The sequence below is a fragment of the Lynx rufus genome, unplaced genomic scaffold (genome assembly GCF_022079265.1).
Source record: "Lynx rufus isolate CCGP_SWC_20201006 ecotype Redwood Valley unplaced genomic scaffold, mLynRuf1.p SCAF_9, whole genome shotgun sequence".
Lineage (NCBI taxonomy): Eukaryota > Metazoa > Chordata > Mammalia > Carnivora > Felidae > Lynx > Lynx rufus.
This window is the reverse complement of record NW_025814897.1, coordinates 25,440,685-25,454,722: the sequence shown is the minus strand read 5'-3', so window position 1 is coordinate 25,454,722 and position 14,038 is coordinate 25,440,685. Positions and strand designations below refer to the sequence as shown.

At 46.4% G+C, this 14,038-nt stretch overlaps 1 protein-coding gene across 4 annotated transcripts in view; it reads left to right on the top strand.

Moving 5' to 3' along the window:
- ETS1 (ETS proto-oncogene 1, transcription factor) overlaps positions 1-14,038 on the top strand; it is a 64,483-nt gene that overhangs the window by 21,330 nt on the left and 29,115 nt on the right. For 2 of the 4 annotated variants that reach the window (XM_047072284.1, XM_047072282.1), the window contains exons 2-3: positions 4,919-5,020; positions 13,105-13,224. In XM_047072284.1, the coding sequence (XP_046928240.1) occupies positions 4,919-5,020; positions 13,105-13,224 (222 nt within the window). The remainder of the gene's footprint in view (positions 1-4,918; positions 5,021-13,104; positions 13,225-14,038) is intronic. The other 2 variants (XM_047072285.1, XM_047072283.1) reach the window with 1 other exon arrangement.

The following is a 14,038-nucleotide window of genomic DNA, read 5'->3' as shown; positions in this document are numbered from 1 at the left end:
ACAGTGCCCCGAGACATGTGTACTGAACAGATCTGATAGGACTCCTCTGTTTCAGGAACCGTAGAGTTGACCTCCATCTACTGGCTAGGCTTCCCTTGACATCCCCACCTTCCTTTGACCTCTATAGAGAAAGGCCTTCATTGCTTTGGCCTGGCTGAGCAGCAGTTACACATATGACCTACCCCTTCTCAGTGATGGCTGTATTTTAGCAAGTAGGCAAGCAGACTTCACTTGGCAAAAGAGATCCTTTAGGCTAAGAAGAAACTATGCAAGCAAAAAGGAGCCCGTTATAAGCAGGCAGCGTTCTTGGTGACCTCATCTTCCTCCCAGCTCGGGTCCAGTTGGAGCTGTGCATACAGGGCAGACTTCCAGTTCCTCCTGTCTGGGACTCACAGTGGCAGATATAAATAGACCAAGACTTTGTCTGTAGCCATTGTTCCCTAAATGCCCATTGTTTCTGGATGCAGAGTGGCTGCAGCTCCCTCCCTCCCTCTCTCCATCTCTCTCTGTCCCTCTTTCTCTTTCTCTCTTGTTCCCTCCCTCCCTCCTCTCCTCTCTCCCTGCCTCCCTCCCCCCCCCCCCCCCGGGTCTCTCTCTCTTTCTCTCCTTGTGTAGAGATCTGAATCCCAGCTCTCATTCCCTCAGCTGCCTTTGCACTTGCCTGGGCCTTAGTGACAAACTGGGAGAACTGGCTTCCTGGGCAGAGCATCTGAAAATTGTAGCCTCAGGTTCTGACTCCAGTGAAGGTTTTGTCCAAGTGTTTCCATGATATATCTGTGCTGAAAGTGAGGATATGGGGATCCAGCGGTGGTAAAATCAGGAGGATTTGTAACCGGTTGAGCAGCTGTACCCAAAGGGTCTTGTTGAATGCGCCCGTGTCAGAATGATGCATGGTCTCTGGTGTTATGGGGCTCAGGACTTGGTCATTGCCTTTTCAACATTTTTATCGGGGGGTCAGATTGGAGAAGGACACAGAAAGCATACTGACTGAAGTGCACATGGCACAGAGCTCATAGAATGAGGACAGATTCGTGATATAGAAATGATCTCCGCACGTGGCAACATGGATCCAAACAAACGAGGTCAAGTTCCATGAGGATAAACGTGAAGCCTGACACTGAGGTTAATAAGATTCAGTCAACGGGTGCAGAACTGGCTGAACTTCAGTCCCTGTGGAAGAGTAGGCCTGGGAGTGCACTCTGAGTGGCTTCTGTCGTGTGGCTGTTGGAAAACCCCGTGGCCGGCTGGGCCCACAGAGGTGGACCGTGTAGGGTGATTGTGTCCTTCTCTCTTGAGAAGTATGATGTTGGCCTGGCTCGATGCTCTGTGGGAACACGGGCCCACAGGAATGCTTCTGGGTAGCGGGGGGCAGATGGGCAAGAACCATACCGTCGTGAATGGTTGAAGGAACCACCAAGGAATTTGAAAGCCTGGATAGAGGCGGTGACGGTGGGATGTTAAAGCCGTTGGTAAGCCGATAGATGAAGGAAGTTTAAACCTGTATGCGTGGCTTCAGCCTCCAGCACGAGGGGCAAAGGCTAGAACTCATTAGAAGGCAGACGTGAGCTCAGTGTGTGTGATCACTAAGAAATCATTACTGTGGTCCGGGAGGGAACCTGAGTGGTCCTCACAAAGGACCAAGCGACTGCATGTCTTAGGAAGTCAGGTGTTGTCCTAAAAGACCGCCGTGGGCCCTTCTGGGAAGCCTGGTGATTGGGTCTCCGGTCCAGCCGTACCTCTGATTGCCATTGCTCCTTACCACACAGTCCCTTGTCCACCTGGGGAGCCTGGGCAGGCTACGTAGGTAGAGCATATAGCTTTACTGGCTGTGGTTGGCATGTTGAGAAGCTTTGTCCCTGCACTCGGCAAACGGGCTTACGTATTCTTATTTTTCACTGCGGTTTCCCTGGGTTGAAGGCAGACAGTTGCACTGTGTGAATGTGTGTGCGTACGCGTTTTCCTTCTGTGTCCAGATTTATTTATTAAAAGAAAAACACATCTGCATAAAAAAGCCTTAGAACACAGGAAGAATGTCCACTTTGTTTTTCTTTCTGTAGCACCAAGACATGTGGGGTTTCAGCTTCCTCTGAGGGGTTTTTGAAGACCGGCTTTCATCTCAGACAAGGCTTTTTCCCATTGGAAAAAAACGGTCCTTTTTTGGTTTAAAAAATGTATTTGTATAATGTATAAATAAATAAGAAAGTCGAGGGAGAATTTCCTTTCAAAATTGATGGAAAAATGCTGCTTTCTGAACATCATTAATTGGAAGTTGCTGGATCTTCCCAGCCCACTTCTCCTCTGCTCTCTGGCCTTTATGCGGGTTTAAGATTTCCCAGTATTTGCTTCCTCTGCGTTCTCCTCTCGTTGCCTCTCTTTTCCGCCTCTGCCCTCCTGCCTTCTGTCTTCCCTGCCAGCTCTCCCCCTCCTCCTCCTCTCCCAGCTCCTCTCTGTCTGCTCCCCCTGTGCACCCTGCCCCCCACCCCTTGCCCCTCTTCCTTCTAGCCTTTGCCGGGCTAGCCTTCAGCCACTGGAGCCCTCGCTGCAAGAGGCCTGTCTCTGTGTTTGTTTCCTGCGTGGGAGGGAGAGGCAGGCCTTGAGAAAACAGTTCAAAAGTGCAGAAAAACTTTACCTCTTCCAGCCTAAATAAACGGGCTCTACTCCATTTGTTTGCCCAGATTTTTCCTTTGCCCGTGGAGAAAACTCCTCATCCTCCACCTTGATCAGCCTGGCCTGCCTGGTGATCCTCGTGAGCCCCCGCCATGCCTGTCTTGCCCCCAGACCCAAGTGTCAGGTGGGCCCCGAGCCGGGGGATTCTGGGTAGGTCGTGCGGTAGAGCCCCTAACAGCTCTGGTGACGTGACTGCTCTCTGCAGAGGGTCTCAGGGATTGAGGTGCTTTCCTTCTCCAGGAAGAATTTTCTCTCTAATAAAAATGATGGGGGAAATAGAAAGACATGTCCTTGTGCTCAGCATTTCTCCCTGCCCGGCTTTAACCTCTGCTAATAGGTCTGGGTAGAAAAAACACCTGGCTTTAGTGTCCGAGGATCTGGGTGCGAGTGCTGGTTAGACCACGAGACCGCTTGACTGTCTCAGCTAAGTCACTCGGGGTGGTGGGGATGAGAGTGCACGCTTCGTTGTTTGCAGGGTCATAATGGAGTATGGGAGCAAACGTTCTGCAACAGGGGAAATTCTGTTCCGATAACCGTGCTGGAAATTAAGAGGCGGTGCACTGGGGGGGGGGGGGGTGGGGGGGGCAATTGAAGTGAAATAAATTGGTCAGCCCAGTTAACCAGCATCTCCGGGATCTCAGGCTGTGAGGCATCGAAGACTGATACGTAAACTAGGAGTGGTGGAAGCAAGATGTAGGATGTCACATATTTCCCTGGGTCATCTTGGGTGGGGTTATCTTCTGCCACATGGGTACCAAGAGCCAGTGGTCCTGTCATGGGGATTTCAGTTGAAGGCAGGACAGGAGTTTGCCCTCACAGAAGTATGAGACAGGAGAAGAGCCAGTAGGATCTCCTGTAACTGTCTGCAAAGCCTTGGGGTAGAAAGGGGCCGGTTCATGCTTTCGTCCTGAATAATGTGGAAACACGGCTGTGTGTTTTTCTCCGTGGTGTTCATGACAAAGAAGTCGCACAGTTTGGGGATGTTCAGGACTTGTAAAACGTGTGATATGGTGGGAATCAAGTGTGATCCTGCCCACAGGAAATGATATGAAACACGTGACGCACTCTGTAAATGGCTTTACATGATCATTTAAGAACTTTTAGTTTTTCTTGAAAACACTCTACGGAGCCGGGCCTTTTATGCAGGCATCCTAATCTCAGTAGTTAAATCGCGAGAGAGTCAGTCCATTTCAGGGCACGTGATTGGGGTCAAGTGCAGCTTGGGTTTGGGCAAGCTGCAAACCTACAGAAGAGAGTTTTGAGCACAGAATTACCATTTTGTGTTGTGGCACATTGGCTCTAAAGTGGCACTCTTAGGAAGTGCTGAACACCAAAAGGCATCTTCGGTGCATTGGATCCTGTAGCTGTGAGGTCTTCTCCTGGCAGGACGCATTTGAGAGGCTGTTGCTACAAGAAAGATTCTCTCGTTTGCAGATTTCCTGCTTAGTCTGGTGAAACAAAGAGCCAGATTCAGGAGATGTCAATTTCCAGTGACCTCTCAGAATCAGATTTTTTTGCAATAAGTTTTTCATTTTCTCAGTTGCTTCCTTGTACCTGGCGAAATGGCCAGAGGCCTTCTCCTTGCTGTCTCTTGAACATCAGGAAATAAAATTGTGTACATTTTTTGTTTGTTTGTTTTTGTTTTTAGTCTTGGTATTTTACAAGACACTTTTTAGTTCAGGTCACCAAGAATTTACTGAGCACCTACTATGTAGTAGGCTCTGGCATTTTCACACACGTTTAATTTAATTTAATCTCATCCTCACTGCAAGGAGGGGAGAGAATCCTGGGTAACGAAAGAATGCTCTGTCTCAGTGGTCTTGGAGACCCTGTCTCTGGCACCTTCACTTGGCCAGGGCTGCTAGAAACAAACAAACAAATAAACAAACAAACAAACAACATGTGATTTAGGAGTCCTTCCACTTGTTCCGATATTTCCTCTTTCAGGCCATATGCCCAACGTTTAGGGTAGGAGAGTTGAACTATTCTAAGGAAAGAGCAAGAAAATTTAGCTGTAGGGCCCAGGGGGCAGTTCTGTTTTCTGGCTCAGATTCTGGAACGGAAGAGCCTCTCTGGGTTTCCCTGAACACCTGGAATTAATTTGGGTTTTGCTCTGACTTCGAAACATTTGCTGAGGTGGAGGATGGTGGAGGGGGTAGGAAAGAAATAAATCCAGTGATTAAAAATAGCTTTGCATGTCAGGTGCCTGAACGGATTTGGGAACATGCCTGCAATCCCTTTTGTCTGGCAGGTCTGAACTCCGGCGCTGCCGAATTACAACTGCTTTCATTTGTTTTTCCTGCTCCCCTACCATGTAATGGTCAAGGGCTCATTGGAACCATGTGTGAGCCTGGTGAGTCACCAAATCCTCAGGACTTCGGCGGTAATAATGTGTTAAAACTCCTTTTGGGGGATGGGGCAAGGGTGGATGAAGGGAAGAAGGGAGCGGACTGAAGTCACTTCCTACAGATGTTCGATGTTCGGGAGTCCTCTCTGCAGGCTTCTTTTCCCAGGCCCGGCTGCAGGACCCGAGGCCGCTGTCCCAGTGCACTTGGGAGCGTGCTGTGCCTGGCCCAGGACCATCTCTTTTGTCCCGAGGCGGCTTCCCCCTGAGAAGGGGCGCCTACCTCTGCGCTGGCATGTCGTACCCGAGAGGTGTGCACTCCCCAGTGGCGGTGCACCTTGGCAGTGGAGCCGAGATGCTGTCACTGGAGACTGGCTTGCAATTTTGGTCACTCACGTCATTGGAGGGTGGATTGGGGATTTTCTGTACAACTTCCCCCCCCCCCCCCGCCTTTGGAATGGTTTTTTATTGGCCGGTGACTCTTAGGAGATTGGATATGTAAAGAGAAGGGCGGAAGCTGTGAGAAGTCTGTTTCAGAGCTCATGGTGTCCCATTACTTGGGGGCAGTGATGGGCCGTTTGGTAGGGATGGATGGCTCCACAAGGGCACCACGCCATATGTGCTTGCTGGAGCAGAGTCCTGCTTGCCCCTCACTGCCGTCACATCATTAGGTTTATGACAATGGAGCCGAGGGGCTGAGGAGGGACATCGATTTCCCTTCATTGCACTAACCACAGCCGGAAGCTTTGTGGATTATAAGATCTAGGGCCTGCTACAGGCTTTAGACTCAGGAGTGTGGGAGAAAGAGGATCCTTCCAGGTCTCTTCATGCCCAGTTCCAATCCACCCTTCCGCAAATGAGAGAGAGGGCCGTGGAATGGGTTTTGAGATTCCCTTTCACATTTTTCAGAGATCCCAGTATCTTCACTGGGGGAAGTCCTCTGAGAGACCAGAGACAACTTTCCAGGAACAAGCTGCTCTGGAGTCAGTTATCAGTTGCTGGCCACAGCCAGTTTTTTCTATTTCTATTGATCTAAAAGAGCAAAGATGCCTTCCATCCCACACTGGGACTTTCTAGGCGGCTTGGCACTCCCTTTTGGATGCTTCCCAGGAGCTCAAGCCTTTTCTTGCACACTCCAAAGTCACAGTTAGAAGTTCATGCGGACATTAACCATCAGGAACGATGATCCCTGCAGTCTCTTCTGGTAGGACACAGGAGTCAAAGGCACTGGCTTACCATCCCAATTTGAGTTCCTCTCTCTGATCCGACTTCCTCACGTTCCAGATCATGGTAGTGCTGCTTGAAAACAAGTTCTGTGGTTCAGATGGGCCAGTAAATAAAATGTACGCACCGTGGAACTTAATCTTTATCATCTTTTTCCAGGAGTTTATCTGTCTCACGTAAGCTTTCACATTGTGGTCCTCCTTTACCTAGAGAATGTCTTCGTGACAATAAAATATCTGTGGGTGAGAGAACGTGTGGCCTGGGATGAGCTTTACATGTCTTCAGTGTGTGAGGAAGGAGGCGAAATAGAATGCGTAGTGTTTTGATAGCTTTTGAATGGGATTTCATTGTACTAGTCTCTCTACTTTGGTGTATGTTTGAAAAGTGCCATAAGGAAAATTCAAAATGCTATGAGGGATGTTAGACCTATCAACAGATCTCTGTAGCAATGCACTGATTAAGTGACTTATTCAGGGTGATTATGTTAGTGGCAAAACTGGGATAAGAACCCAGGGATTTTGAGCAACAGGCTGGGTCAAGCCCCCTGCACACCCCCCACGCCATCTTTCCCCCTTGTCTTTGGGGCTCTCTTTCCGTTTGGGACTGTCGTTCTTATTTCCTCCCCCTATGAACCGGAAGATTTCTTCTTGATTTCCTTCACTTTAAGAAACGTATTTCAGTAAGACCTTATGTAACTAATGCACCTTATATGATGTGCATGATCACACATCAGGGTGACTCAGGGGTGAACACAGACAGGGAAGGAAGCCAGGTTGTCATTTAACTTGGGTACTTTGTATGGAAGGAAGGAAGCGTCCCTACCCGTATTCCCTCGAACAAGGACAAGACTACAGTTGATTCTGTAAATGGCTTTTAATTATGTCTTTATGGGGCTAGTTCATAGGTCTGTAATTATTTCCTCGAATGTATCTAATTGTCAAACTAAGAAATAAACTTTAAGTTTATAATTATTTCCTCAAATGTGTCTAATTTTCAAACTAATAAAAGTCCAAAGAAAGAAAGAAAGAAAGAAAGAAAAAAGAAAGAAATGCAAGTCCCATTTTCTCTCTCTGAGCTGTCAGACTTTTAGTTTTCTTGGATCTCTGATCTGTTCCTGTTTGCTGCAGCAGTGGAGTAGAGTAGAAAGAGCTTGGATTGAAGAGTTCAAAGAACGGCTCTGTGGGGCACCTGGGTGGCTCAGTGGGTTAAGCGTCCAACTTCGTCATGATCTCACGGTTTGTGGGTTCGAGCCCCGCGTTGGGCTCTGTGCTGCCAGCTCAGAGCCTGGAGCCTGCTTCGGATGCTGTGTCTCCCTCTCTCTCTGCCCCTCCCCTGCTCCATTCTGTCTCTCTCTCAAAAATAAACATAAACATTAAAAAAAAGGCTCGCTGTGTGGTTTCAGCGCCAGTCTCTTGCTCCCTTGGAGCTCTGTTTCCTCATCTGTAAAATGGGTATCCTGTAGTATCTTCCCAGGAGCCTCAGAAGTTTCCCGGGTGATATTGTGAAATAGTGTTCGTGGAAGATCTTTGTGGACCAAAAAGCAGCTTTTGGCTGTAAGGCATGTTACTCATTCTTGGTGTTTCTTTCAGGCTGCTCTTCCTTGGGACAGCACTCACCACACACAGCTAATTATCATGGTAACCTGCTGGGGTTTGGCCAGTCTGATGGTTGTGCGAGACTGTGCGAGACTGGAATAACGCACCTGGTTGTTTCTAGCGCTTGGCTTCGTCTTTCATCACCTAACCCTTCCTTTCCCGATGCTCCCCTTTTCTTCTGTAGTTTGAGCACGGTGAGGGGAGAAACATCTCAGGTCAGTAAGGCCATGGCCTGACTTTTCCCAGAACACACATCACTTCAGGCTTGGATTCTATGTAACACGGTTGATACGAGCCATTTGGTTTCAAACGACTTAAAGGGATGGTATGAAAAGTCACATGAAAACATCTTGCATGGGTTCTTGGACATCGAACAGCCCTAAACTTTGAGTTGCATATGAGTGAATCGAAACCCTTGTTCTGCGTTTGACTTAAACCATCCATGGGGTGTGTATAAGCTGTTGTTCACGGGTCAGGCCGCAGTGAAAAATGAGCAGATGTTTCCATAAGTTCAGAAGGCCCCTGGTTCGTTATGCCCTTACTGATTCAAGTAGTGCTACGTGCTCATTTCCGCCCCGATACTGTACAATCTTGGTAAGATGGGGTTTGGGACTATTCCTTATTCCCTAGCTTCTGTACAACTCTTTTCTCCAAAACTCACGGTGATTCTTATAAATATTAACCCACATGTAGGGTCCTGAAGGGTAATCACTGGGTTAGAAACCTGATACGCTCATAATGTTTTCAATTTCTAATGCATCCTGTTTAGTCTTCACTGTATTGGCATAATATATCTTCAGGTCAGGTTCTCAGCATTTGGAGACAAACGGGTTATTTAAATTCAAGATACTGCCAATACAAATATTAACATGAAGGCCATTTTAGTACCTGTCCATGAAATATAATTAGTTAATTTCTCTGGGGGGGGCATTGATTAATTTCTAGATGGCATTCCTAAAATTAGAAATATTTGGTACCTAGTGCAAAAATGTTTTAATGGGTAATGAGACCAAATGTGGCAGGAATGACAGGGATGCCTGCTTGGGCTACAGCAGGTTCGATTCTCCACCCGTGTAATGATGTCATTATTATTGTTGATCAGTGTAATTAATAGAACTGCTGCAGCCACGGATTAGCAATGGTGGGGGGGGGGAGATTTTGCGTTCGTATTTTATACAAAAAGAGTTTAATATTTGAGATTAATGTCTGCTTGGGAATGTTCATCGTCTTTTAAACACAGCGCCCATCCTCCTAATAAAGATGGGCCTGGCTGATTGTTCACTCGCTTGCAGAGGAGGTTTGAATTTTTTGAAACCAGCATTCCACCCGTTTTAACAAGGGAGAATAGCTCTGACTTTTCTGTCTGAATCCTTTGGGTCCAGGAGCACTGACATGCCTTCTGCTGAGCTCATCGAGTGCAAGTGCAGGTGTCCCAAGTTTGTGGGGTTGGCCTTTGCCAGCCAGCTGGGCTGTGAGCACTTTTCCAAAGGATCCAGCACTTTGTGTCCTGGGCCAGGGACAAAGCTGATGGGTGCTGTACAGCTGCAGCTGACAGCGTGTGGACCAGGCTTTTGGAGATGGCATTGAGGTGGACAGGTGAAAGTAACTCCAGCTGCTTCTCTTGGAGAGAGCAAGCGAGAGCCTGAAAAGGCTGGTTCCCTAACAGGAAGCAGGAACGCGCAGGGAGAGTTGTCAGCCCAGCAGTCCTGTCCAGGCCATACTTCCAGAGTGTGTGGAGTTATAGGAAGCAGACTCCAGGAAACCTCTTTCTCAGGCTTTCTGCTGTCATCCTTGGCCTTCACATCACCTTGGCATCTTCTGTTTAGAAAATGCCTGGGGCCTCCTAGCCAATCTCCTCCTTCACTTCCAGCTTGCAGCAGAATCACTTTGTCTGTTTGGCCTGGCCTGTATTTTCCACATGGGTTGTCCCGGCCAATATCCGCCATCAGTTAAGTTCTTTTCATCGAATCATAAATCAGTGGAGGGAACAAACACACAAAACAAAACCCACACCGTTCGACTTCGTGGGTTTGTGTTGGACGGGCGTGAAGGGAAGGAAGGTTGATTCAAATTGGGACAACACTGAATTCACTGACCATTTGTTGATTGACTCGCACGTTCTGCGTGCTGGGAGGTAAGGATGCTACAGTTGGTCGTCCCTTTCAAAAATAATGCTCTGGGGTTAAAGAAAAAGTTACTTTCTCTGAGGTAAAGCTGACTTCGACTCTAAGTGGAGACACTTCTGGACCTCGCACTTAGCTGTTCTTGGGTGTGTGGAGTAGGCACAAAGGGGCGGCATTGATGTCTTTCTTGGTGACTCATGTGATTACTCCATTGTTTGAAGGGCTGGATGTTATGTAATCAACATTTGATCCGCTCCCCCCCCCATTTTTCCTTCTTAACAATCTGGGATTTTCCATCATTTTGTCAACCTTCCTGGAGGCATGTTGGTTTTTCCACTAGATTACTAGATGTTTGGGGGCATTGTCCCAGGGCAGCCCAGACTCTCCACTCCCTAGACCTTCAGATTCACCCTCCGTGGCAGGGCCTGGGGAGCGGCTGCAGTGAACCCTTCTGTCCTTTCAGGGCAAAGCTGGACCCCAAGCTGGTTCCTGACAGCAACCCCCAAAGCAAACCAGAGGGCAAGTGCTGGCTCTCCTTTCTTATAATGTAGTTTCCATTCATTTTGATATTCAGAGGCAATATGTTTGCTCCTTTTTGCAGAGGTCATCTATTGTCATCTTTTCCCTTCCGTGTTTCCATTTTATTCAGCCAATAACACATTCTATGTGTCCAGGGAAGTTTTTTAAGTGGCCAGGGTTTAGAGATGGCTAGTCGAGGAACTTCTGCAGTAGCCGTGCCTGGAACTCAGCCATTGAATAAGTCAGTTTCGTATGATACACTCCAGATTCAGGGTGAGGAAGAGGGCTTCTGGAAATTACTGCAATAAAGTGTAATCACTGCCTAAAGATCACGGACGGGATGGCTGGTAGGAATTCTCAGGTCATTTCTTTGCTGGTTGGCTTTTATATAGGAACTTGTGCCTGCGGTGAATGCAGAGAATTTTTACCTTGAGCCATATTTGTGGATCTTTGCTTTGAACCTGTTCTCCAAGTACTAGAGGGATTGGACATAGAGATAAAAATACAGATGGATGTAGCCAAAGATGACATGTTTGCAAATGTACAGATTTTGATACCTTACTCTTCCTCACCACCTACAGAAATCAGGTTTTATAGATAGTACCTCCCATATGCACTTCAACTTTGTCCACCTACTTTATCTGTAACACCGTCTCCCTACTCAAAGCCACCATAATCTTTCACTGCAACTAATGCAATAACTTTTTACCAAATTTTCCCATCTCTATTCATAGTCACTGCCTCAACCATTCTTTACAGAACAGCTAAGGTGATCTCTCTCTCTCTCTCTCTTTTTTTCTCTCTTTTTTTTTTATTATGGTAAAATACACCTAACGTAAAATTCACCATCTTAACCATTTTTCAGTGTACAGGTCAGTGGTGTTACAGACATTCACAATGTTGTACAGCCATTGCCACCATCCACCTCCGGAACTCTTTCCATCTTGTGAAACTGAAACTCTGTCCCCGTTAAACTCCCCCGATCCCTTTCTCCTTCCAGGCTCTGGCAGCTACCTTTCTGCTTCCTGTCTCTGTGAATTTGATTACTCTGAGTACCTCATATAATTTGTCTTTCTGTGATTGGCTTATCTCACTTAGCGTAATGTGTGGGTTTGTCCCGCGGAATAAGACCACATTGCGTGTATACACTAAATTTTGTGTATCCATTCATCTCTTGATGGCCACTTGGCTTTGCCTCCACATTTTAGCTATTGTGAATAATGCTGCTGTGAACAGAAGGATACGAATCTCTCTTTAAGACCCTGTCTCGACTCTTTCGGGTATGTAGAGAACTCCTAAAACTCAACAACAACAACAAAAACCTCAGCAACTCTGTTAAAAATGAGCACAGTCTTTGAATAGACCTTTCTCCAAAGAAGATACAAAGTTGGCCAGTAAGCACATGGAAAGATGCTAGACATCATTAATCATTAGGGAAATGCAAATCAGAACTATAGTGTGGGGCCACTTCACATCCATCAGGACCCCTTAACAGATTCTGCGCTTGTCTATTTCCTCTCTCAAACAACTGTCCTTGGGGGTTCTCTGCTCCCACTGCATTCATTTTTTTGATACTAAAACAGGCAAAGTTTCCCCCATTTCACAGCCTTTATTTGTGCTTCTCCCCCTTGTCTAGGACCATGGTCATCAGGATCCCCTGGATTGTGTGTTAAAAGCACAGATTTCTGGGCTTCCCCCTCTCCCCCAGAGGTTCTGATTCAGGAGGTCTGGAGTGGGACTGATATTTGCATGTGTAACAATTTCCACGTGATGATGATGCAGCTGGCCTGGGGACCACCCTTGGAGAACTACTGGTCTAGAGTACTTTCCTTTTTTAAACTAGTATGCATGGTTTAGATCTCTGGTCATGCACGTCTCTTCTCCTAAGGGAGACCCTTTCAGGTTCCTCCAGCCTTGACGGAATTTTTGTTTCACGTTAACATCTCATCTCCTGCTTCTCCTTTGAAGCCCTTATTGACATCTTCGAATGTTTAATTGGGCAAATGGTTTTATAATGACTGAATCCCCTGCCAGAATCTGATAACCCAGCTCCGGGAGGGTAGGGATCATTTCTGTTTTCTCTTGATTCCTTACACATGACAAGTGCTCAGTTTTGTCGAATGAATGAATGTTGTTTCCTCTTCATAGGTAACTGGAAGTATGTAGTCACAATAACACTCTCAGTGAATGTGAAGTGTGAGTAGGGACTCTGGGTGAATTAATAAAGCTACACAGAAAGAATAAGCTTTTTTTTTTTTTTTTTTTTTTTTTTTTTTGTGAAGGATGCACATCATTCTAGGCAAGAGTCAGGCTTTTTTTTTTTTTTTTTTGAGGGGCCTAGCACACTGTGGAAAGCCCCCCAAATTTCACCTGCCCTGGTGAGGATGTTAGTATAGTTATTTCTCAACTTGCTTTCTTCAGACCATTCATGTCCTATTATGTCTTACGGGTGGTTAACTACCTATTAGTTTTTTTAAAATTGAGATATAATTGGCATGTATTAGTTTCATGCGTACAATATAATGATTTGATATTTGCATATATTGCTTAATGATCACCATAGTAAGTCTAGCTAACATCCATCGCCCGTGTTGTTTTTATTATTCATAGGACATTTTTTTTTTTCTTCCAGATATGGAATGTGCTGATGTCCCACTGTTAACTCCAAGCAGCAAAGAAATGATGTCTCAAGCGTTGAAAGCTACTTTCAGTGGTTTCTCTAAAGAACAGCAACGACTGGGAATTCCCAAAGGTATGTTGTTGATAGAAAAAGAGATGGGATCAGGCCTTTAGGTGAGGTCAGTTTTCTCACCTATAGAGTGAGATAGACGTGATTGCTAATCATACTTTGGTCAGTGCCTCCATGCTAATGTTTTCCCATCTGCCGGGTTTGACAACTGCCATCTTGGTCTTAGGACAGTGGTTCCCAAACTTATTTGCACATGAGGTTCAGGATCTTCAAAGAATCCCTAGCCGGGGGCCATGTCTCAGACCCATTAACATGCAATTCCTTGTGGCATCAGTATTTTTGAAGCCTCTCAGGCAATTCCAAAGCACAGACAAGCTTGGAAAACACAGCCTTCAAGTCATTCTGGGCCATCATTGGATGAACTCAGCGAGCTACATTCCTTGGAATTTAACTGATCGCTCTTTTCTTTTCCATGTACTTTGGTGAAATGTGTTTATACTTGGGTGTTCTCATCTGAAAGGGTTTATTTAGGAATGTAAGGGGACTGGAGTTGTCAGAAAGGACAAATGACTGGAGAACACTTAAGCCTTCAGCAAGCAACATTTCCTGAACAATTGAGAGCAGAAAGAATACTTTTCTGTTGAGTAAGGGTAACACTGTCTATTGCTTCCAGCCCAGTCAGACCCCCATGTTAGATTCTGTGAATGCGTCTCCAAACCTTCTCTCGTGTATGTCCTACTTTCCCACAAACCTCAGCTGACAGCAATGTCCAACATCTTATCAAGAACATAAAGCAGAATATTCACAAAGGGAATTCTGACCACTGGCTTGCCAGCATCTCATAAAGTCATCTGCTAGATTGAAGGGGGTGACCTTG